Source organism: Garra rufa, chromosome 23 (assembly GCF_049309525.1).
Source record: "Garra rufa chromosome 23, GarRuf1.0, whole genome shotgun sequence".
In the NCBI taxonomy this organism is placed as follows: domain Eukaryota; kingdom Metazoa; phylum Chordata; class Actinopteri; order Cypriniformes; family Cyprinidae; genus Garra; species Garra rufa.
This window is the reverse complement of record NC_133383.1, coordinates 29533102-29559585: the sequence shown is the minus strand read 5'-3', so window position 1 is coordinate 29559585 and position 26484 is coordinate 29533102. Positions and strand designations below refer to the sequence as shown.

Here is a 26484-nt window from a genome sequence, read left to right as displayed (position 1 = left end):
CACAATTAATGTTGCACAATTAATAAAATTGGAATCTAAGAATCTCTGACAGATGGGTTTGTAAAACAGAGATTCAAGTGAAGTTTAAATGAATGATCCAAACAGATAATAGATTATTTCAAGTTTTTGATTTCTTGTGATTGTTGGACATGAACACCAGAGGGCACTGCAGTACCAATATACAACAAATACCACCCACATGTCTGTTTTTTAAGTAAAACTAAATTATTTTTTATTTTATTTTATTATAAGATTTTATTAGTTTTATATTAATATATATATTTTTTTTTATTACCTCTATATTTCACTTAGGAGCAGATGTAAAGCGTGAAGGGGAAATGAAATTTAGTCTCTATAGTGGAGTTACAGTGTGACTCATATTCGTTTAATAACCACACGGATCATAAAACACCAAGCACTAAAGACAAATTAGAGAGAATATATTTCATTTCTGCTGAAGATGATAGTCTCAGGTTTATTGCCTTTGTTGGGGTCTTTGTCAAATGCGCAATGAAGCAGATAGGAGTTACAGAGGTCATTTTTTTTTCAGATTAGACACACCATGATGATGTATATCATATTTTAACTGTATATTTTTATGTCATTTCAAACACACAATATTTAATTATTTTTTTATTCTGTCAAATATATAATGTGGCCAAGGACTGTATTATTTAAGTATATTTCATCTAAAAAAATTCAAAAAATTAAAGCAGTACAACGATTATTACCATATGTTATAAACAATGTATTATTATTATTATTATTATTATTGAATGGAGTTGAATACTGTATGTAAGTATTGTGAAAAAAAAAATGCCAGAAAATTACTAAAATTGACTTAAGGGAATTAATATTAGATTATATTATTATATATTAAATGTGTGTGCTTGTAATCCACAAGAGAAAGTGTCACACCCCCGGACTTTCATGTTGGTTTCTCCCATTCTCCCCCGCAGTTCAGTGTGTGTTTGGTTCCTCCTTCATTGTCTCCACCTGAATGTGTAATCAGTCTGTGTATATAAGGTGTGTGCTTTCCCCTGTATTCTTGTCGGTCTTTAATGTTATCCTGATGTTTCCACTCCGTGTTCCTGTTTCTGCCTGTTCCCATTGGATTTATTAAATGTTCGTTTTTTTTACTACGTCGTTGTTCGTCTGTTCCTGCCTGAGTTGTGACAGAAAGACCGACCAATACAGTTTATTTTCTTGGCGTGTTCACCTCCGTTTTGTTTCCCGTTCGTTTTTCCCAGTCTTTTTGTTTCCGTAGTGTTTTCCCCATGGAGTCCTTCCTCCGTCCAGAATTCATCCTCCTCCGGCTGAAGCAGGGGGATTTACCGCTCGAGGGTTACACTTTGATGTTCCAGCTCGTAGCTCATACCACCAGCTACCCGGACGACGCGCTCTGTATGTTCTATGATGCAAGCCTCAACGCATCATGCAGAGCGCCGTCGTCCGAGGACGGCCCTCGAGCGGACTTCGCCGCATTTGTGGAGTGGACACTGGCGAGAAACAAACCCTCGTTTCCCACCCGTTTCCAGGAGAACCTCGTCAGTGCCACTCCAGACCCAGAGCCCAGCCAGCCACCCCGACCTGCAGATTATGAGCCCATCGTAGACGGGAAGCCCGAGCCCGGAGCGACAGAGTTATGGAGCGCCGATGGGGTCAAAACTTCCGACCAGGTGCGAGAGCCGGCTACTACATCAGCGACGGTGGAGTGCTTCATGGAGCAAGAGAGGGCTGTAGAGAGCCCCGTCCACTGCACCGCCACTGGGGGTGAGCAAGAGCACAACTCTGGGGACTTAATTGACTGTTTCACGGAAATACCCATCTGCCTGGATTTCCCACCCACCCTCCCTCTTCTGCCTAAGCCTGAATCTCCGCTGGTTCCGCCCAGCCATCCAGAGTCACCGCTGGTTCCGCCCAGCCTTCATGAATCCCCGCTGTCATCTGTCAGTCCCCTTGCTCACCCTCAGCCCACCATCTGTGCGGTGGGTTCGCCGCGGGTCTGCCAGTCTCCATTGGTGTCATGGCTGGAGGATCCCTCACCATCGCCTCCAGCCTCAGAGTCCTGGACTCCGCCTCGGCCCTCCGACCCTGCGGCTCCACCCCGGCTCTCTGCTCCCTCGTCTCCGCCGTCGCCCGTCGGTCCACCAGCTCCACCGGGCTCCATCGTCCCTCCGGCTCCGCCCTGGTCAGTCGTCGCCCCACCTTCGCCTCTGGACTATACTCCTCCGGCTGTGCCTCGTCGCTCCGTCCCACCGGCTCGGTGGACCTCCTCCCTCCCACGGGCACAGCCTCGGCCCTCTGTCGCTCCGGCTCCGCCGTGGACCTCCGGATCTCCATCTCCGCCTTGGTCGCCAGAGCCTTGGGTTCCGCCTTGGCCCTCCGGATCCGCGGTGTCACCCAAGATCTTCGGCTTTCCGTCTCCGCCTCGGGCTCTCCCACCACCTGCTCCGCCTCCGTCGGTCGGACCCATGGAGTCGTCAGCCTCTCCTCCACCATGGCTCCTCCCTTCATCGGCTCCACCGTGGGATTACATCTTGGCTGCGGCCTGGGTCCCACCTGGCTCCTCCTGCTCCAGCCCCCTCCTGTCACCTCCTTGGCTCCTCCCTCCGTCATCACCTCCATGGACTGTTCCGTCACCATTCTGGACTCCATCTCTTGCCCTCCTCCCGGGAGTCCGTCCTCCGCTGAAACCCCCTCCTGAGACTGTTTGCTGTTTCCCGTTTGTCGGAGTGAGGACACGCCTTCCGGGAGGGGGAGGTAATGTCACACCCCCGGACTTTCATGTTGGTTTCTCCCATTCTCCCCCGCAGTTCAGTGTGTGTTTGGTTCCTCCTTCATTGTCTCCACCTGAATGTGTAATCAGTCTGTGTATATAAGGTGTGTGCTTTCCCCTGTATTCTTGTCGGTCTTTAATGTTATCCTGATGTTTCCACTCCGTGTTCCTGTTTCTGCCTGTTCCCATTGGATTTATTAAATGTTCGTTTTTTTTTTACTACGTCGTTGTTCGTCTGTTCCTGCCTGAGTTGTGACAGAAAGCTGTTTTTGTTTTTTTTTTTTTTAGTGATAGTTGTTCATGAGTTCCTTGTCCTGAACAGTTAAACTGTCTGCAGTTCTTCAGAAAACTCCTTCAGGTCCCACAAATTCTTAGGTTTTTCAGCATTTTTGTGTATTTGAACCCTTTCCAACAATGACTGTATGATTTTGAGATCCATCTTTTCGCACTGGTCCACCTTTTCACACTAATTTTAACTTATTTTGTCTTCTGGGAAACATGTAAGTATCTTCTATAGCTTCTGAAGGGCAGCACTAAATGAAAAAAATATGATATTTAGGCAAAATAAGAAAAATGTACACATCTTCATTTTGTTCAAAAGTTTTCACCCCCTGGATTTTAATGCATATTATTTTCCTTCTGGAGCATCAGTGAGCGTTTGAACCTTCTGTAATAGTTGCATATGAGTCGTTGTCCTCAGTGGGAAAAGATGGATCTCAAAGTCATACAGTCATTGCTGGAAAAAGTTCAACTATACAAAAAAGCTGAAAAACCAAAGAATTTGTGGGACCTGAAGGATTTTTCTGAAGAACAGCAGGCAGTTTAACTGTTCAGGACAAACAAGGGACTCTTAAACAACTATCACTAAACAAAAAAATAAAAAAATAAAATAAAACACACAGCTGTGGATCATTTAGGTAACAACACAGTATTAAGAATTATTATTAACAACTATTATTTTCTCTTGTGAACTATATGTTAATGTCTCCTATGTGAAATATCTTATTCAGGTCAGTAGTAAATAAAAAATAACATGCATTTTGTATGATCCCTCTTGTTTTGGTAAAATAATTAACATTTTGCAGATTTTGCGAAGTGTATGTAAACTTTTGGCTTCAACTGTCCATGTCCTGTGTCTGTCTTGAACCTTTTTTTTTAAACAGAATGGCACATTCTTAGTGTACTTCTTCTTTCTACCTTTGTACCTGTATCTCAAACAGCAGATTTTGAACGTTTCATCTGTACTGTATTATTCAGAGACGAACACTGCAGTTCAATTCCATCATTCCAAGCACAGAAAACCAGCTCGTGTGTTTTCACCTTTAAACAAGGCCAAGTGAGTTTGACTCGAGAGAGATATAAAGAACTGCAGCAACAGCCGCCTCTGGTCGTGAATTTTCCCCTCCCCATGACACAAACTTTCTCTCCTCTGTGTGGTAGAACATGAAACTAAATAGAAACCCTCCTTTGCGTTTGGTAACTTCAGAAATGGTCAGTGGCTGAGAAATATCTGACTTCAAAGTGGCCTGTGAAATGCTGTATCTTTTAGGTGCAAATCCCCAAACGGCTCCACTTTTGTCATTATCATTCTTTTCAGCGCAAACACACATCCATTTTATGCAAATTATTCCATCAGCTGGTTGTTAGTAAATTCTGACTTTTAACTTTTATGTTTAGTTGTTTCATGACTGTTTTCTGTTTCAGTACCCATACATGTTCAACATATATACAATATTATGCATCCAGTTTTATCATGACCTATACATTCCCCCTTGTTCCTGCTTTTTTTTTCTTTCATGTAGCATACCAAAGGATACATTTTACATACAAAAACTTCTAAAGACACATTTTTGTGTGAGAAACAGTGCCATATTTAAGTTTTAAATTCTCAGTTATCTTACACTTGTTTTTAGATTGAAATTTGCTACATAAACTAAACAAAATTAATCATTGCCTCTGAAGGATGTACGATGAAAAGAAAATAAAGAGAGAGAGAGAGAGCTATGTAAACTGTACATATGTGTTTGGATCAATATGTGGGTGAATAAATGATGACAGTTTTTCATTTTGGCCTGAAATATTGCTGAAAGTATTAATAACATTTGATATTGACAGCTTTGGATAGGTCTTTGAATATTTATGCCTTGCGCCTGGAGTCAAAGTATAAATTTAGTTTGTTGTTGTATCGTCATTATTGATATCATTAGTGCGAAACACTGTGTTTAGTTACAGTTGGTTTACTCAAAATTATACAAGGGCATAGTGAACTGATCATTAGAGGTTCACTCAATTTCACGCCACAAAAGACTTTTGAAAACCTGATTTTGCTCATAAAATGGAGGTATAATAGAAACTATAAAAAGAGCACAAACACAAATTCACAACACAAAGTCTCAGAAATCATCATTGTTATAGCTTATTAACATATTAGTTGATACATTTACATATTTCCTATTGGGCAGTTCGGCACTGGTCCTGATGTGAGCCACTCCTGTTTTCACATTAGCTAATCATAACAGATGATCTTTTACATACAGATGTCTTAAAGTACAAACCAAATTGACTAAATTGTGTTTAGATTGAAAACTAAAGCAGGTTACACTAGTTTTGATGTCACTGACAGCAAAATTGTGGCTGTTTTTTGTTTACAACACCATAACATAAGAACGTAAGTGAAGAATATAGTTCTTGCCATTTTAAGAGATGAGCAAAAGATCAGAAATTATATTATAATAGACATGAGTCTCGCTTGCATTTACTTAAAGGGTTAGTTAACTCAAAAATGATCATTTTCCCATTATTTACTCACCCTCCAGGTATCCTAGGTGTGTATGACTTTCTTCTTTAAGACAAATCCAAAAGTTATATAAAAAATTGTTCTTGCTCCTCCAAGCTTTATAATGGCATGGCTGTTCAAAAGTTTACACCCCTAGCTCTTAAGGTATTGTTTTTCCTTCTGGAGCATCAGTGAGCGTTTGAACCTTCTGTAATAGTTTCAAATGAGTCTCTCAGTTGTCCTCAGTGTGAAAAGATGGATCTCGAAATCATACAGTCATTGTTGGAAAAAGTTCAAATACACAAATATTCTGAAAAATCAAAGAATTGGCATGAGTCTCACTTGCATTTACTTAAAGGTTTAGTTCACCCCAAAATGGAAACTAGCCCATTATTTACTCACCTTCCAGGTATCCTAGGTGTATGACTTTCTTCTTTCAGACGAATTCAGTCGGAGTTATATTAAAAATTGTTCTGGCTCTTCCAAGTGTTATAATGGCTTAGGTGAATGTTTCTCCTCATCAGTCCAAAACAAGTCCAATAAAGTGCATCCATCCATAATAAAAAGTGCCTCACATGGCTCCAGGAGGCCTCCTGTAGCAAATCAATGCATTTTTGTAAGAAAAAATATCTATTTTTAAAATTTTTAAAAAACATAATAATCACTTTAACTCGTACGACTGTTAGTGCAAGCTAAAAAAAAAGATTACATTTTAAATATGGATATTTTTCTTACAAAAACGTGTCGATTCACTACAGAAGGCCTTATTCACCCCCTGGAACCATGTGAACCACTATTTATTATGGATGGATGCACTTTATTGGACTTGTTTTGGACCTCTGAAAAGAAACACCCGCCCATGCCATTCTAAAGCTGGGAAGTGCCAGGATAATTTTTAACATAACTCCGATTGGATTCGTCTGAAATAAGGTCAATATACCCCTGGGATGCCTGGAGGATGAGTAAATAATGGGCTATTTTTATGTTCGCAATGTTACCACACACTACATTGTCAAATTTAAAATGTTTATTAACAATATAATGTAACAATAACTTATATCTTCAGTCAATTGGAAACTTACACAAAATAACCTGCCATCTAATTTCTCTTTTTTAACTGCAGTTTTCTTCACAGATGATGACATTCAAGTTCACAAAAATATAGCAGTTTCAAGCTCTTGTTAAAGAGGAATATGAAAAGAGAACTGCTAAAAATATTGCAAAAATACTGTCAAAAATATTAACTATTTACGTTTATATGGGCAGAATTTTTTTTATATAGTTTCATGTTCTTCTTTAAGAAAATGAGAATGTCCACATTCTCTGTGGAGAGGGCTGCTCTTTGAGATGTCACAATGTCCCCAGCTGTTGAGAACACTCTTTCACTTGCCACACTTGTCGCTTGTACAGCAAGATAACGTTTGGCAAGCTTGGACAAATTTGAGTACTGGTTCTCATTTATCTTTCCACCATTTCAGTGGATTTGAATCCTCAGAAATTACTTTAGCCATTTTGTATAGCTGAATCTCGTCTTTTACAACATCAGGCCATGGTTTGGTTTCTGATGATGATGCAGTGGAGGCTGTGCTGAAAAAAAAATCACCAAACAGTTCACTGAGTGCTGTTCTCTTTGTTGGGGGGCTGCCTCCACTGGTTGCTACAGTGTCTGTATCCTCTGCAGGGTTTTGGCTGGATCCTTCTCCTGAGGCATGACACTGAAATAGTCACACACAAAACACTGTTGTTTAAGGTAATAAACATTCCTGCGTCTGCAGTTGCCATGCTATCTTTTGGCTGTTTGTTGTAGCTGTTAGGTTGACTCGCAGCACTTCAACAAGCGTGTTTTTTTTTTTTTTTCGCTTGGCAAGCCAAGCTGACGTGACATGGGGGCGTGGCAGCATCGACGATTCCATTTTTTGATTCGATAATCGAGATTGAGCATATATTTCGATCGATTTCGATTTAAAATCAAAATCGTGACACCCTTATTAGACACATGGTGCTTCTCCATCTTATGCTTGAGGATGCCCCACAGGTGCTTAACAGGGTTCAGGTCTGAAGACATACTTGGCCACTCCATCACCTTCAGCTTCAGCTTCTTCAGCAAGGCAGTTGTCATCTTGGTGGTGTGTTTGGGATCATTATCATGTTGGAAAACTGCTGCTCTGCCTATTTTTTGGAGGGAAGGCATCATGTTCTGCTTCAGAATGTACAGTACATAATGGAATCCATGTTTCCCTCAATGAACTGCAGCTCCCCAGAACCAGCAGCACTCATGCAGCCCCAGACCATGATGCTACCACCACCATGCTTGACTGTAGGCAAGACACATTTTTCTTGGTACTCCTCACCAGGGCATCGCCACACATGCTGGACACCATCTGAGCCAAACAAGTTTATCTTATAGTCTTATCAGACCACAGGACATGGTTCCAGTAATTCATTACCTTGGACAGGTTGTCTTCAGCAAACTGTTTGTGGGCTTTTTGTGAGCCAGCTTCAGAGGAGGCTTCCTTCTGGGATGACGCCTATGCAAACCGACTTGTTGTAGTGTGCGGTGTATGGTCTGAGCACTGACAAGCTGACCTTCTACTTCTGCAACCTTTAAAACAATGCTGGCAGCACTCATGCATCTGTTTTTTGAAGCCAGGTTCTGTGACTTCCTTGATCGACCCTTGCGAGGCCTGTACTGAATGAAACCCATCTTGGAAAACCTCTGTATGACCCTGACCACTGTAGTGTAACTCGGTTTCAGGGTGTTACTGAACCTCTAATAGCCTTGGCCATCTTTGTGGAGAGCAACAATTCTAATTCTCAATTCCTCAGAGAGTTCTTTGCCATGAGATGCCATGTTGAACATCCAGTGGTCAGTATGAGAGAATTGTACTTAAAGCACCAAATTTTAACTGCTCTAATACAAGATACACAACTTTGTATGGTCCTGTCAAGCAGAGAAAAACATAAACATGATGGAAAGGACATTTGGCTTTGCATGGCTAAACAACATACTGCTGTTATCACTTAGGGTGTACTCACTTTTGTTGCCAGCTATTTTGACAATAATGGCTGTATGTTGAGTTATTTTCAGAGGACCGTACATCTATACTGCTATACAAGCTGCACATTGACTACTCTAAGATATATCCAAGTTTCATTTCTATAGTATTGAGTTCCTTGAGAAGATATACTAAAAAGGTTGCTGAAATGTGAGGGGTGTACTCACTTTTGTGAGATACTGTCATGTAAAAGTGAATTTTGCATCCAATGTCCTCTTTAATATGCATTAACTGTTTAAATCTAATGATTATTTTGTTGTGCCTATAGATATTTGTTGGGGAGATCTCCATGTATATCATGAAGTCCACTAGAGAAGCCCTCATAGCCCAGGAGAAAACCATTGTGACGGGCGAGTGCTGCTACCTAAACCCTCTCATCCGCAGAATCTTTAGGTTTATTGGTGAGTCTTCACTTTTCATTACTGCTAAAACACTTAGTATGCTTTGGTTGCAATATGGTTTTTACAGGGGATAATATTATATGATTATTATATTATAAAATAAATACATTTATTTTGGGGTGGGTACTGTGTGTATATATTAAAGCTGGGAGAGGTAATGTCTTAATTTCAGCAAGTAATATTGGATAATTATATGTATTAAATGTCTAAAAATAATTATCATAATTAATTCATGCAGCATTTTGCTTCCTGAGGCCACAATTATGTGTTTCCTCACTTCCTGTGGAGAATGTTATATGATGCTGCTTGCGATCCATTTGCTGTCGGCTCTGAGAAGCAAAGAAATTGTATTACTTATTTTGCATGGAAATTAATGTGTACAATAATCTTCGGAGGAATAAAAAGTGAGCATATATCTCTGGTTTATACAGGAGAGCACATAGAGTGATGACAGACACACCTGGAGTTATTCTCATAAATAAAGGCAAAGCAAAATGAGACATTTATTACTATGGGTTTATGGGATGCTTGGTGTAAATTTATTGAAATGAAAAAATGATACAAGATCATGTTCTGTAATGAATGATAAACAAAAACATTAGCCTGCAGTTTGCTTATTAAATCATAATGATAGCATTGATAAAAAAAGATGCTGAAAATACAGTATGATCTAAAATCAGTGTTGTTTTAGCATCATTAAGAAACTGTTATAATGTGTGTTAATTTTTTGAATCAGTTTAATTTAATTCATTAATTTTAATGGATTATTTTAATTTGTTTTAATTTATTTTTTATTAATGTTTTAGTCATTCTTTGTGTGTGTTGTTGTCATTTTTTAAATGTCTAGTATTTATTAGTTTTAGTTATAGTTTGTTATTTTAGTACATAACATTAAAAAAAATATTAATGTTAAACATTTATTGAGTAAAATATTGTTATAGTTTGTTATTTTAGTACATAAAGTTAAATTAAAGTGCTTTATATATGAATATTAAACATTTATTGGGTTAAAAATGTTTTTGTTTTATAAGTACTCACCACTAATAATACTTGAGTGAGCTCTCAGAAGTAAAAGTTAATATGTTCATTCAATTTAATTGATTATTTAATTTTTTTCATTTTTCATTTCATTTTTGTTGACTTTTTTCATTTTGTTCATTTCATGTTTGTCATTTTTTTTGTTTTTGTCATTTTTTAAATGTCTATATAATATTTATTACATTTATTTTAGTTATAGTTTGTTATTTTACTACATAAATACTACTTACTACTACATTAAATTTAAGAAAGTACTTTATTTATGAATGTTAAACATTTGAGTTAAAAATGTTTTTGTTTTATAGTTACTCAGCACTAATAATACTTGAGTGAGCTCTCAGACGAAGTTAATTTGTTAATTCATTCATTTTAATTGATTCTTTTAATTCATTTCGGTTTTCATTAAAATTTTTATTAATGTTTTATTCATTTATGTGTTTTTGCTATTTTTTAAATGTCTATATAGTATTTATTACTTGTATATTAGTTATAGTTTAAACAATGTTCGTTTGTTTGCGCATGTTTACTACATTTATTTATTAATTTATTACCTCACCACTAATAATACTTGAGTGAGCTCTCAGAAGCGAAATGTTAATTTAATTTATTAATTTTAATTTATTATTTTAATTTATTTCAGTTTTCATTTCATTTTTTTATTAATGTTTAAATAAAAAGTCTATATAGTATTTATTACTTGTTTTTTAGTTATACATAAAGTTAAATTAAATTTTAAAAAGTACTTTATGAATGTTAACCATTTATTGCGTTAAAAATGTTTTTGTTTTATAGTTTTAATTAACTATATTTACCCTGATTCCACATTAATTTGGAATATTTTTAATTTATAAATGTTTTTTTTTGCAGGCAATTTTGTGTGCAATTGTGTACCAACTTCATTTATTTATTTATTTACTCAGCACTAATAATACTTGAGTGAGCTCTCAGAAGTAAAAGTGCACCACAGATCCAATAAATCTTTGACATTGTAAGGATAGTATTATTTACCTGGAGATTTTCAAGTAAAAGTTTTAAAGTAAAACTGCTGAGCTATGGCTGTTTTATTGATTAGTAACAGACAGAATGCACAACACAACCTCCACAACACATCCATTTTTAATGTTTGCTACAGACATAATGACAGAAGCAATCAACAGAACTTTCCAATAAAACGTTGACTCGCGGTGTTTCTTTTATGCATTCATATTTACAGGATGTTGTTTTTCAGTTCACATGTCCATGCTGCCCATCCAAAGCCTGATGTACAATGAAATGAGAAACATGGGGAGCATTGCTTCGCTGGATGTGATGCATAATGTAGTGGAGACTCTGGTAATGGTGTCCTCTGAGGCTTGGGATTGCGGTGATACGGACCATCGGATTGCAGCCGCTACACAATCCTGAGCAATTGTAGCCTGAGAATATATTTTGTCTTTCTTTCTCCAGCTGTGGTCTTTTTTTTTCCAGTATAACTCAACTTTTTGCTCATCAGCACCCTTCGTGCTTTCAGAGACTCCACGAATTGTAATCTGGTTCCCTCCAAGATGCACAGTTTTAGTTGCGTACTATTTTATTCCACAAAATCAGTTGCAAACATCCGTCTGCGAGAGCTGGAATAACTAGAGGACATCATAATTACATGCATAAGATATTAAGCTTAGTAGAGTAGTTTTGTTTGTGCCAAATGATGTATGCAAATGTAGCTTTTGCTCTAGTGGGCATTTGTAATTACTTCTGGTTGAAGATAAAAATAGCATTGTTCCATCAAGACTGCATTGGTATTCACAGACGTCCTCCAAGCCCTTGTCTGATTTGCTTGTATTTTCGAGACTTGATTGGGAGCGGCAAGATTAATTTTTTTCTGTCGTTGTTTTTCACCGCAGGTGTCTTCGCGTTTGGCCTGTTCGCCACTGACATCTTTGTCAACGCCGGCCAGGTAGCGACTGGTAATTTGGCGCCGTACTTCCTGAGCGTCTGCAAGCCAAATTACACCGGGATGGATTGTCACTTCAACCACCAGTTCATCGCCAATGGAAACATCTGCACTGGGAACCAGGTGGTGGTGGAGAGAGCCAGGAGGTCCTTCCCATCCAAAGACGCTTCGCTCAGTGTCTACTCGGCCGTCTACGTTACTGTAAGACACTGTAGTGTGCATCATATTGTGAACAGTTTTATTTGTCTGTTGTGTTGAATACCAACTTGATTCAACTGACTCATACTTCATGGTTAAGGCGAGACATTCTGGGTAAATAGGGTAAAAAAATAACTAATAGTTATCACCTTACTTACCCAGTTGATTGATTACATTGACAATTGCAAACATTTTTTGTATTACAAGTTTTGTAAAATGTTAGGTTTAAATATTCAAATGAAGCATTTAATGAAATATGTGCTCATTTGCATACATTTCTAGTACAAAAATCTAAACACTGGATGAAGTCAGTTTCAAAATTCTTGTTTTCAAAAGTTTTCACGACATAATTCAGAAAAAAACAATTTTTTGGGGAATAAAATGTATAAAATCAAGCAAATTCAGGATATAGACAGGAATAAAAATGTAAAGTTTGGTGTGTGTAAGTGCTACTGAAGTGGAGATTTATGGCTCAGTGTAGGAGAAAAAACTCATTTTGAGAAAACGGCCTTTAAAATTTGCATTGTAATTGAAATCTATTTTTTTGAAATCTATATTCAAATCTATTGACACAAATAGATAAAGTGCTGTAAAAGAAACACTTGTATAATTTTGGATGTTTTCTTTCCACTAGTCTGAAAAAACACTTTATGAAAAACCAAAAAGCCCAAAATTTCAAACTTGATAGGTGCATAAAAACAGCGTTTTTGCCTGCAGTGTCTCCTCTTAACTTGGAAAAGAAATTTTGTCCAAACAAAATTTGTCCAAAGCAATTATATTTGGTCCAAAATCCAAATGTTTTCATGTTTGGTTTGAATGGACACTGAAAATTAAGGATACTTGAAAAATTGTGAGTTATTTTATGTTAGTGTTATTTGTTTAAAGGAGGAGTTCACTTCCCAAACAAAAATGTACAGATAATGTACTCACCCCCTTGTCATCCAAGATGTTTTTTTTTTTTTTTCAGTTGTAAAGAAATTGTTTTTTGAGGAAAACATTTCAGGATTTCTCTCCATATAATGGACTTCTATGGTGCCCCCGAGTTTGAACTTCCAAAATGCAGTTTAAATGCAGCTTCAAACAATCCCAGCCAAAGAAGAAGGGTCCTATCTAGCAAAGCGATCAGTTATTTTCCGAAACAATATTGACAATTTATATACTTTTTAACCTCAAATGCGTGTCTTGTCTTGCTCTGTCTGAACTCTGTTGAAAAACTTCCATCTTATTTTCTCCCTCAACTTCAAAAATCATTTCAAAATCATCCTATATCGCTGCAGAAGTACCGACCCAGTGTTTGCAAAGTAAATATGCAAAGATCAAACACCATTAACAAAAAAGGTAAAACAGTAATGTAGGATGATTTTAAAGTTGAGGGAGAAAATGAGATGGGAGTTTTTCCACATACCCTAACTGTCTTGAACCAAAAAACAAAACAAAAAAAAACACAGAGTTCAGGCAGAGCAAGACGAGACGAGCGTTTGATGTTAAAATGTATATAAATTGTAATTAAAATAATAATGTAATTAAAAATAAATAATAACCAATCATTTTGCTAGATAAGACCCTTCTTCCTCAGCCGGGACCGTTTAGAGCTCTTTGAAGCTGCATTTAAACTGCAAGTTCAAACTTGGGGGCACCATAGAAGTCCACTAAATGGAGAGACATCCTGAAATGTTTTCCTCAAAAAACACAATTTCTTTACGACTGAAGAAAGAAAGACATGAACATATTGGATGACAAGGGAGTACATTATCTGTCAAGTTTTGTTCTGGAAGTAAACTTAACTCATTTTTATACAGGGAAAATACAGTCATGTTTTATTTTCAGTGTCTTATTCCATGAGCGCTGTGTGAAATGAAACCCAGTTTAACTTATACAAATTTCCCAGAACTTACTGTACAATAAAATGTGTGTGTGTATATATATATATATATATAATTCTTATTTATGTGATATCAGGGGAAAAAAGAACAAATGAACAAACAAATAAAGGGATTAATCCTCTTAATATTTATCAATTATATAAAGTAAGGAAAAAATGAACAACAGGCAAGCAAGTAATAAATAAGATTCAAATTACGGAAGATGTGCTTTAGATTTTTTCATTTAAAGGCAGTATTTAAATAAATGTTTTGGGGATAAAAGGCAAAAATAAATATAAATATAAACATAAAATGAAGTAATATACAATGAACTTTGATTTATATTCCAAAATATAAAAAACGTACGCATGCATTTACTTGATATTACTGTTCACTGCCATACAAAGTCCCTCAGTTGTCCTCAGTGTGAAGGACTCATCTCAAAATCAATGGATCTCAAAATCAAATGGATCTCAAAATCATACAGTCATTGTTGGAAAGAGTTCAAATACACAAAAATGCTGAAAAACATTCATCTGAAAAAGCATTTTGTTGATAAGTGATGAGTGAAATCAGGTTTCTTACAGTGATTTTGAATAGACCTTCAGTACGTTTAGTCAGGTTAGTGATGTTAAATCGGCAGGGTTTGTGATGACGTTTTTTCTTTGTTTGAGGTGAGTTTAGAGCAGCTCTCTATCTCTCTCTTTCTTTCATGGGAATAAGAGGTTATTTACTCTGATTCCATTCTCCATAATTGGCCATAATTTCCCTGGGGTGGAGCAAGCGGCGTGTATTTATTTAAGCTTGATTTCCTCACAGTCACCTGCTGCACAATAAGTCCACTGAATAAATCGGTTCCTCAGCTCTTGTGTGTGTGTGTGTGTGTGTGTGTGTGTGCCCTTGCCTGTTTCAGATGTACATCACGAGCACCATCAAGACGAAAAGCAGTCGTCTTGCCAAGCCTGTACTTTGTCTGGGAATCCTGTGCGCTGCTTTCCTCACCGGCCTGAACCGAGTATCAGAATACCGCAATCACTGCTCAGACGTCATTGCTGGATTCATATTAGGATGCTCCATAGCTCTTTTTCTGGTGGGTTTCATTGTTTTACACATACACACGCGCACAGAAATTACATAATTAAACCAAAATTTATTCTCACATTATCACAGTTTATTGACTATAGTTTAGAAAATGGTAATAAAATATGACAAGAACTCAGCGTTAAACTGTGTCAGAACAAAACCTTCTTGATAATGTCAGATGGATAGAAAGGTATGTAATGGATTACAATCAACCAAAAATTCCGACAACTGTTAGTATGACAATATTTACACAACTATCAATACTTTCTGTGGTGTAAAAAGGTTGCATTTGCAGTTAAAGAAAAACACTTAAGCAAAACATGATCAAGTGTCTGAATAATTTTCATCCCAAATTTTTATCAGTTCTACTGGTAGTCCACTGTATGAAGAATTCCTGGGTATAATATGTCAGTTTACTTTATTTTGCTATCCTTACTTACATAAATGTCCTATAGTGTCCTGCGCCTACTAGCAAAAAAAAATCGAAAATTATATCTGTATAAAACCAAAATAATTTTTTGTTTGACTGAATATATTTGTTGATGTTGAAAACCATTAGATTAATTATAATTTAAACAGTCATTTCAAATAGTAATAATAGTGTGCAATATTAGAGTTTTTACTGTATTTGTAATCAAATTAATGCAGCATAAGAGACTTGTTTTAAAAAGTTTAAAATATCTTAACTAATAACTCCAAACTTTCAAAAGGTGGTGTAGTTTTGGAAATCAAAAATAATCCTTGCAGTCCACATAAAAACAACAGCATATGTTGTAACTTTTTTCATGATTAATAAATAGAAATATTATGCAAAAACTGAAATAATGTGAAGTATTGCACCACAGTTTCTAATTTAAGTATTTTTGGCTTTAGTTGGCACTGTAACTATTGCAATCCTCAAAAGTTGCTTTTTTCATGGTAGGGAATCTGTGTAGTGAACAACTTCAAAGGGACCCACTCTACTCGTACCAAACAGAAGCAGGAGGATTACCGCGGTCTTCCCTTGATGACATTCCCCCGTGTGGAAAGCCCTCTTGAGACACTCAGCGCACAGGTAATGTTGTCTTCTGCATCTCAGGAAATCAACTCTCTCACCCTGCTCACAGTGTTTGTTTTGTTACATATATAGTCATTTATTTAAGCAATATCACACAAGCAAGAATATAAGCACTGTTGGTATAAGGCCATACGGTATTCAGTACAACAGCACGAATGATCTTACATGAACAATAATCACGAGTAGACGTGAGGTATGGCTGTATATCGATAAGTGCCGCAGATAATCACAGCGTGCCAGTATACAGCCATATCTCACATCTGCTCTTGTGATATTTCGTTTATACAACAGTTCGACAGCACGAGTGTGTAAATACACAAGAAACAACAGCAGAGTGTCTTTAAAAACTCTCTTTTGTTCAAAACTACTTTCTTCTGCCACATATTCAAATTCTTAGTTTGACAGCTCAAGCCCAAGCCTCCGTTACTAATTCCAAAACGTTACTTTAGAACTAGTAATAAACAAACGTTGAGTTGCTATGAGGACCTATGAGTATTATGAGAGAGCGATGGTCTGAGTGAGTGTGACTACCTGCATCTGATGCAGCATTTATTATTCAGCTCAGTCTCATATTCACAATAAAACATTAGTTTGAATGTCTGCTAAGGAAAGCGATATCTTTGTTGTAGCATTAATATTCGTTCATCTTTTAAGGGTGATTTCTGATGACAGCGCTGCTAAGTGCATTTGTTAGCTGCGTCAAGCTGTTGTTGAAACTAAAAATAACTTCCGTTTACAAAACCATTTATTTTTTACAGTATAAAAGTCTTTACTGCTGATTCGTAAAAACAGTCTTTTGTCAGCTTCTAATAGTTCGACAGCACAAGTCTGTAAATACACAAACAATAACGCAGTGTCTTTAAAAACTCTCTTTTGTACAGAACTACTTTCTTCTGCCACGGATTCAAATCTTAGTTTGACAGCTGAGCCTCAAGCCTCTGTTACTAATTCCAAAACGTCACTTTAGAATTAGTAACAAACGAATGTTGAGTTGCTATAAGCACCTATGAGTATTATGAGAGCGCTGTGGTCTGAGCGAGTGTGACTACCTGCATCTAATGCAGCATTTATTCTTCAGGTCAATCTTATATTCACAATAAAACATTAGTTTGAATATCTGCTAAGGAAAGCGATATCTTTGTCATAGCATTATTATCCGTTCTTCTGTTAGGGGTGATTTCTGATGACAGCGCTGCTAAGTGCATTTGTTAGCTGCGTCAAGCTGTTGTTGAAACTAAAAATAACTTCTGTTTACAACAGCATTTTTTTTCAGTATAAAAGGCTTTGCTGCTGATTCATAAAAACAGTCTTTTGTCAGCATCTAATAGCAGAACAATGTAACTATAATCACCATCATGAACACGCACCGTTTCTCAATACTAAACACTATTATTAAAGGGGTCCTATTATGCTTTTTCACTTTTTGAATTTTAGCCAGTGTGTGGTTTGTATGTTTGGGCATAAAAAATATCTACAAAGTTACAAATCTCAAAGTCCACTCCAAAGGGAGATATTTAAAAATCCCTTTTCAAGAACTACAATGAACGGCTCCTTTGGACTACAGCACACAACACATTCTGTTTTTCGGAAGGCGGGCATTCATCAAAACCAGAACTAATCGAGCCATTTGTGCCAGCCTGGGGAGAAAGCTATCATAAATTATGTAAAAAATAATGCGTTTTTCGAACCACCAAGCATGAGGACCCTTTAAAATACTACTATTATTTATATAAAATATTATTTATTGAATAGTAATACTAAATAAACAACAACAACAGCCATCATAAAAGTTGCTAGGCAATTCAGTCAAAAGTACACAGGCAGCGCTCTGATATACAGCATTGAATTTACATAAACATGATGAGATTTCACCAAAACTATTTGCTCTGAAACAGTAGAGTGAGAGCTCACATGTCCGAAAACGTTGATGCAAATTTTCAAATAGACGTTATCTTTAACAAACTGCATATTTGAACAAGTACATTCTTGCCATAAAATCTCTTAAAACTAAATTCTGCAACACAAAACTTTTTTTATTTTTAAAATTAAAGTGGATTTGGGCATCCACCATGATGCTGTGAGAAGTACCGCAAGCAGAAGTGATACAATTACAAACAGCTTTTGGAGTTATGTTGGACTCTAATATCACACTCTTATTAGCCAATCAGATTTGAGGACCAGAAGAACTGTTGTATAAAGTTCATTTAATATCGAGTAACTTACATTTCAGGAACATAGAATATCTTATTTTGCTTGTCTAACACATCACATATATCAATGTTTGCTGAGAAAAGCCAGCAAGTGAATAATGAACAAATTATCATTTTCAATGGTGTTACATCATTGTGACATGCTAGTAATTTTCCATTTCCACTGTCACTGGTTTTCAGTCCACAGCAATGCATTTTGCAATTGAGTTGCTCTGTCTGAGATGGACTTGGGAGTTGTTGATACATAATGAGCTCTTGTGTTTTGTTTACACAGTTTTTGTTTAAAGTGTTCGTCTGTATACATATGCAGACTGAAGTTTGTGGCCATTGCATTAAGTCACAATGTTTTTAGTGTCTTTAGCCATGAGCGCTGTGTGAAATTAAACAGTTTAATGTTTAAGAATTCTCCAGAACTTACTGCACGATAACTTGTTTTAAATAATTTTATTGACAAAGTATAATTTGTATTTATTTTTTGAATTAGTTTTAGTGTTATTTTCCATTTCCATTTAAATTTAAAGTAAATTGTAGTAATTGTGTTGTTATTTTTGTTCTTTTTTATGTTGATTTATTTATTTATGGTCAGTTTTAGTTACTGTAGTTACTTGAAGTTAAACTAAATGAAACTGAGAAATGTTGCATTTTTTTTTTTTTTTTAGTTAATTGTAATAAACCTGGTACCAAGACTAAATAATATATAATGATGTATAAATTGAGAGGGATTCTATAGTTTTAGGATATTACTCAGTAATTAACAATACATTTATTTTGTAATTTTGTACATTTTTAATCATTGAAGTATGCATTTACCTCCAGCTATATCACCAACGTTAATTTCAATGTTTATTTGAGTGGAATTAGCCTTGCTTTTTGTAAATCCCACTGAACTCTTAAGCTGTCCCTGCAGTAGTTCCTTTATTTGGCCCCTGAGTGTAAAAAAAAAAAGAAAGATGCATTTTATCACCTTATACAGCAGGGAAATACAATGCTGCTTCTACAAATTCATTCCGACACCATTTACCAGCAGAGAAAATCTTCTCAGACGTCTCTATTGACAGCCAGCCAGTAAAATACCTGGAGCGCCTGAGCAGCAGATGTGGGTCAGACGAATTCTCCTTTGCTTCTGACACCAACTAAACACCCTAGTGGCTGAGGAAACCGCACTATGCAAGTCAATGTGTTTAGGAAACAAGGAAAATCAGGTGTTCTGTCACAATCTGGCCAAGTACGATAATCGAAACGGTTGATTCAACAGGAATTGGCATTGTGAAATTACACGTTATGCTCCACGGCTCTCTGGTGTTTCCGTTAAATGCGCCTGATGGGTAATAAGCATTTAGGCGACGAGTCAACTGCTTATTACCATCTGAAACGGCACAGCACGACTCTCAATGCAATTTTGTTTGTCTTTCAGAACCATTCGGCGTCCATGACTGAAGTCACATGACTAAGGGGGCAGCACCGAGTCACATTCGCTTCACCTCAACACTTCTAGGCACAAAAAGTTTTTTTGTACTGTGGCATACTGTAAAAAACAAAAAGAAGAAGAAGAAAAAAAAGAAAAAAGACAGTATTATGTTGTAACTAGTTGTACCTAGAAGCAGCTGTTTTGTACATTTTGTATAAGAGAGTGCTGTAGCTTTCCCTCATAATGTCAACACTGCTCAATTCATGTCCAGATTTCTGCCTTCTTTGTCATGTTTTACATCACAAAAAGTAAATATATACAGTCTATATATAATGTAATTCAAATATCGATGTTGTTATGTGGTATTTGTACAAAGAATGATTTTATTTAGATTTTTTTCCTGTACATTTTTTGGACAAAGATCATTTTGTATTCTTTTTGTTATCTGTATAAAGCATTTTGATCAACTTTGCCTGCTGATTTTCCAGGAATGTTTTTGGTATACCTATTTTTTGGTGTAAGATTTAAAGAAAACGTGTTGAATTGTTACACGTCGTTGTATCGGATTCTCCTCGGGCATCCTTGAATGGCCATGTACTCAGCATGAAATACACAACACTGTTTGAATAACCTGTTATTCCCGACTTGTGTTTTGTTTTTCTTTAAAGTTTGCATTTCATCTGAAATGCTGAATATATTTTCCTGAGTAGTCTGTCAAATAAATAGTCTGTAGCTGAGTTCAGTAACTTGAGTGGCTTTCATTTTTTTTTTAAGAATGGTAATGTAGTTTATTATGAATCTCATTTCATATTACTCTTACTACTACCACTTTGTTTTTTGCAGCCAGTTGGTGTTTACCACCTACCAGCAAGATCTAATCAGACAAACCTTTGACCCTTTTGAATGGATGGGTGTTTATCCACATGCACATTTTGGAAAGGGAACAAAAAAGTTCAGTGTCTGCCATCACTTAAGAGTCAAAGAAGCATATACAGGCAAAACTAATGAATACCATTGGCTCTTGTTTATATATTGAAGTCTTATGAAGCAAAACAATCGGTCTGTGCAAGAAATTAACATTATTTACAACATTATTACCTATAATCCATAGCCTCAGACAAATGCTCTAGAGTGGTGTCCAGTTTGTGAATGAATCATTCTTTTGAACTAGTTCTTTTTGGTAAACTAGTTAAACAAATTCACCAAATCGAACTGAATCATCTGAAACCGTTCACAGCTCAAAGCAGCACATACAGTATCTCACAAAAGTGAGTACACCCCTCAATTTTCAGCAACCATTTTAGTATATCTTTTCAAGGGACAATACTATAGAAATGAAACTTGGATATATTTTAGAGTAGTCAATGTGCAGCTTGTATAGCAGTATAGATTCACTGTCCTCTAAAAATAACTCAACATACAGCCATTATTGTCAAAATAGCTGTCAACACAAGTGAGTACACCCTAAGTGATTAAAAGCAGTATGTTGTTTAACCATGCAAAGCACCATGTCTTATTCATCACGTTTATGTTTTTGTCTGCTTGACAGGACCATGCAAAGTTGTGTATCTTGTATTAGAGCAGTTCAAATGAGATGCTTTAAGTACAATTATCTCATACTGACCACTGGGTGTTCAACATGGCATCTCATGGCAAAGAACTCTCTGAGGATTTGAGAATTAGAATTGTTGCTCTCCACAAAGATGGCCAAGGATATTAGAGGTTTAGTTACACCCTGAAACCGAGTTGCACTACAGTGGTCAGGGTCAGACAGAGGTTTTCCAAGATGGGTTCCATTCGGAACAGGCCTCGCAAGGGTCGATCGACAAAGTTGAGCACTCGTTCTGTACGTCAGGTAAAGAGCCTGGCTTCAAAAAACAGATGCATGAGTGCTGCCAGCATTGCTTTAAAGGTTGCAGAAGTAGAAGGTCATCTTATCAGTGCTCAGACCATACGCCGCAACAAGTCGGTTTGCATAGGCATCGTCCCACACTGAAAACCCTAATAAGTTGACTGGACTAAAGTGATTGAGTAAACTCGTTGCCTCAATTTAATTGAGTAATGGAGTCTCCCAAAACTTGCATATTTAAGTTTATTTAACTTTGCGGTTTTGTAGACTACACTTAAATCGTTCAGTTCAATAAACTTTGTACTTATTTAATGTACTTAAACGATTATGTTCAAATGTACTTATATATTTAAGTTAACTCAACATGGAAAGTAACTGAACTGAAATAAAACAATGAACAGCATAATTAATCTTTGATTTTTTTTATTGACAAGATGTCACAATATTAATGAAAATACAGTTAACACTATACAGTAATCTAAATCAGTTATAGCCACACCTTAAGGTGGTAAAAATAAATTAAACTAGTGCAGTACATCAATTGTACAACTCTATGCACATATGTGACCCTGGACCACAAAACCAGTCATAAGGTTAAATTTTACAAAACTGAAATGTATACATCATATAGAAGCTCAATAAATAAGCTTTCTATTGATGTATGGTTTGTTAGGATAGGACAATATTTGGCCGAGATACATCTATTTGAAAATCTGGAATCTAAGGGTGCAAAAAAAATCAAAATACTGAGAAAATCACCTTTAAAGTTGTCCAAATTAAACTCTTAATGCATATTACTAATCAAAATTTACATTTTCATATATTTACAGTAGGAATTTTACAAAAAAATCTTCATGGAACATGATCTTAACTTCAACAATTTTGTAAAAAACAACAATTTTGACCCACACAATGTATTTTTGGCTATTGCTACAAATATACCCCAGTGACGGTTTTGTGGTCCAGGGTCACATATATACTTCACTCAAGTATCAAGTATTTATTTTAATGTAAACATTGCATTTGACTATTTAAGCTTTGTGCAAACATAGCAAACTAAAATAAAACATACTCAGGATATTGTGTATTTCACCAAAATTTCATCAAAAACAATACTGAAATACGCTATTACTGTCAAAACCACACTACAGAGGTGTAACAATATACCAAATTAACTCCGACACATCAGTTGTAGAACTCTGCATTTAACAATTTAAACATTATTTTTATTCTTTATAAAATGGATAATGGAGTAAATTAAGGGAGGGGGGAGACTCAAAACAAAGAATGTTAAAGTATCACAGTGATTTCTTAAGCAAAAAGTTGGTTTGCCAGAGACTGCACTCTTGGCTTGAAAGCATTCTGTCCCATTGGCATTAGTACACGCCAGATGAAATCAATCTTGTTGGTGAGTGATCTTGGTTAATTCAGGTGTAGTGCGTATATCAGACCGAAGAGAAGTCAGATTGCCTGTGGGAGGTCCTGCACTTTGTCCATCACCACTTGGCCTTCAATAATTATTCAAACTGAAGAAGTCAAATGCAAGGAATTGGAAGACTGAAGATCAGTGTCCTCCAATAAGATCCCCACTGGCACATCAAGGATAGTGTTGTGATGATCAGATACCTAGTGAAAAAAAGAGGTATAAATATAGTATTGTGATCAGAAATCCAAGGTTTATCATCAATGCATGTTTAACAGAATGCCCGCTTTTTTTTTTTTAAACACCAATTCTAATCCAACATGGATATTTTCTTAAACAAACTGATACAAACCCCCTGGAGCCTTGTTGGGCAGTTTAATGATGGATGGATGGAATTTTTGGAGATTCAAAATTTCATCCCTCATTCACTCTCATTAAAAAGCTTGGAAGAACCAGGATAAATTTTATTATAACTCTGATTGGATGGCTTGAGGGTCAGTAAACCATGGGGTAATAATTTTTGGGTGAACTATCCCTTTTAAGAACAGATTTACTTACTAAAGATGACTGGAAGAAAGAAGAATCATCATCTCCAAGCATGATAGGCAGTCCCCGAAGAACAAGGGTTCGGACCTCAGTTGGCTGGGCTGACTTTAAAACATGAAAACATGAAATTCTATTAAAGCCAAAAAACTCAATATCAATCTATTTTAAGCATTGGTATGTGATATAAATTAAATTTTAGATTATCATACATAGCAGATTACTGATATGAGAAAATAATAAATAAATTACATTGTTAAAATAAATACTTCTAAAGGGATAGTTCCCCCAAAAATGAAAATTCTGTCATTTACTCACCCTAAATTTGTTCCAAACCAAGCTGTTTTGATGCACCACTTACATGTACATACTAAAAAGAAATACTAATGAAGTCAGTGCTGCACCAAAATTGTTTGGTCACAAATATTCCTTCAAAATATCTTCCTTTGGTTTCAGCAAAACAAAGAAATTTATACAGGTTTGGAACAACTGCGGGTGAGGAAATGAGGAGAGGATTTCCGTTTTTGGTTTCCATCCTTCAAGTTATGTTAAATAAGACAAATAACTACTGACCTTTATTTGCTGTAAAAAGTTCAACAAGCGCTGACCAGGACACCCCCTTTTGGTTATACAAAGGTCCATGAACGGTGTCTGTCCAGGTTTTTCTAGAATTCCTGCATTAGATTTTTGCCTTTAATTCTGTTGAACTCCATGCAAACCTTGGGGGAAACATCAGGTAACTAATCACATTAGCTTCCACACAGAAATGCTTTACAGGCTAATAAATAATTAGTAAATAATGAAGGCTAAGAATTGGTTTTCTTTATCATGTTAAAGGAATAGACCACTAAAAAAAAAAGAAGAAAAAAAAAGAAAATTGTTGTAAAACACATGATTTTATTTTGCTGAACAAAAATGCTTGCAGAGTCAAAAACACAATACTTACATTTCCACATGCTATTGTCTCATGTAACCTGTAACAGAAAAGTTGAAAATAATAAGTTTAACAATAAGTTAAAAAAAAATAAAAAAAAATTACTCTATAATTAAGATTGTAGTCTTACAGCGTTATCCAAAAATAAAACTAAATGTGCATACTTTACAAATGCTCTGTACAAGTCAAAATTGTCGACTTTTCATTCATTCTTTGATAACATTATGCACAATATTTTGTTGATTAATTGATCTCAGAAGTGGCTGCCATGCTCTTTCCCACAGAAATACACAATTACACTATGATTAAATGAATTAACTAATATGTTTCGGTTTTTACAAATCAAATAAAGACTAATTTGATATCTCAGTTATCATACCATCTCAAATCCATATAAGTTAACGTTACTTGATGGCTACGCTGTCAAAGTTTGACCATGGCTGTGTTGTCTTTTATTATAGAAACGTATCACAGGGACTTAAATAAGCATATTTCACTCAAAATCGTCACTTTATATTAACATTTACATAATTTACTTACCGAACATAGAAGAAAAACATCTGTCTTCAAACTTGTCAGCAACAAAACAGACGACGGCAAAAGGACCAATCAGCTCTCTTGTTGCTAGGCGGAACTCCTTGCATGTCCAATCACATTAAAATAAAGAACTGCGAAATGTGAGCATGTAAGCGCGGGCCATTTTCAAACTATAATAATATGTCAGATTTCCGGTAAAGCACTTTCGCTATTAGTATTTGAAATGTGATTTTGCGCTCTCTGTAGAGTTTACAAACTAGTTTACTATATGGATTACATAAAGATTGGCATACTTTGTGCTGTTAATATGGTTCAAGCGTAAAAAGAAAATTCTTGCAAAACACTTGTGTTTACCATAATGCACGCACCACAGCTGAATGTGGATGTGGGGAATCGTATGATTTGCACGCCTCTCCGAAGGGAGTAGAAGCTCCTCAGCTTTGCTTAAAAGCATTAAAATCAAACTGTGAAACCCAGTGTCACAAAAAATAAAATAAATAAATAAAAATAAGTAACCCAAATGTGTTCCCATTATGGTGAATAATTGTAACTGAAGCAATTTGTTTCTGATTTAAAAAAGAGAAAAGACCTTGCACATGGTATTATAATTTTTTAAAAAGGAAAAAGACTACATTTGTGAAACTGACCTTTTGAAAATGTTTTTTTTTTCTAAGGATTAATCATGATTTTGAGCTCACAACACTTAAAATCTTAAGTTAATGCATTTTGATGGTAAATAAGTTAAATTAACTCACATTTTTAAGTAACAGGACCAACACACAACATTGTAAGTAATGTTTAGTCAACATAACTTGATTGTTTAAGTAAAGACAACATTAGGGTTTACAGTGCAGAAGGAAGCCTCATCTGAAGCTGGCTCACAAGAAAGCCCACAAACAGTTTGCTGAAGACAACCTGTCCAAGAGCATGAATTACTGGAACCATGTCCTGTGGTCTGATGAGACTATAAGATAAACTTGTTTGGCTCAGTTGGTGTCCAGAATGTGTGGCGATGCCCTGGTGAGGAGTACCAAGAAAACTGTGTCTTGCCTACAGTCAAGCATGGTGGTGGTAGCATCATGGTCTGGGGCTGCATGAGTGCTGCTGGTTCTTGGAAGCTGCAGTTCATTGAGGGAAACGTATTCTATTACGCACTGTACATTCTGAAGCAGAACATGATGCCTTCCCCTTCCAGAAACTTGGCCGAACTGCAATTTTTCAACATAATAACAACCCCAAACACACCACCAAGATGCTTTGCTGAGGAAGCTGAAGGTGAAGGTGATGGGGTGGCCAAGTATGTCTTCAGACCTGAACACTATTAAGCACCTGTGGGGCATCCTCAAGCATATGGTGGAGAAGCACCATGTGTCTAACGTCCAACAGCTCTGTGAGTC

General features: G+C 36.2%; 1 protein-coding gene and 1 long non-coding RNA gene across 2 annotated transcripts in view; one reads left to right on the top strand and one right to left on the bottom strand.

The window, feature by feature from the left end:
* The window catches only part of plppr1 (phospholipid phosphatase related 1), a 76260-nt gene extending 55713 nt beyond the window's left edge, over positions 1 to 20547 (top strand). The window contains exons 4-8 of the mRNA XM_073829685.1: positions 8880 to 9012; positions 11934 to 12184; positions 14957 to 15133; positions 16049 to 16180; positions 19808 to 20547. Coding sequence (XP_073685786.1) covers positions 8880 to 9012; positions 11934 to 12184; positions 14957 to 15133; positions 16049 to 16180; positions 19808 to 19840 — 726 coding nt within the window. The 3' untranslated portion in view covers positions 19841 to 20547. The remainder of the gene's footprint in view (positions 1 to 8879; positions 9013 to 11933; positions 12185 to 14956; positions 15134 to 16048; positions 16181 to 19807) is intronic.
* Positions 20548 to 22056: 1509 nt separating this feature from the next.
* LOC141299741 (uncharacterized) lies at positions 22057 to 25913 on the bottom strand. Its single transcript, XR_012341842.1, has 4 exons — positions 24563 to 25913; positions 24190 to 24335; positions 23632 to 23724; positions 22057 to 23276 (listed from the first exon to the last, which is right to left on the bottom strand). It is a non-coding gene; the product is annotated as an uncharacterized lncRNA (long non-coding RNA).
* Between the last annotated feature and the right edge of the window lie 571 nt (positions 25914 to 26484).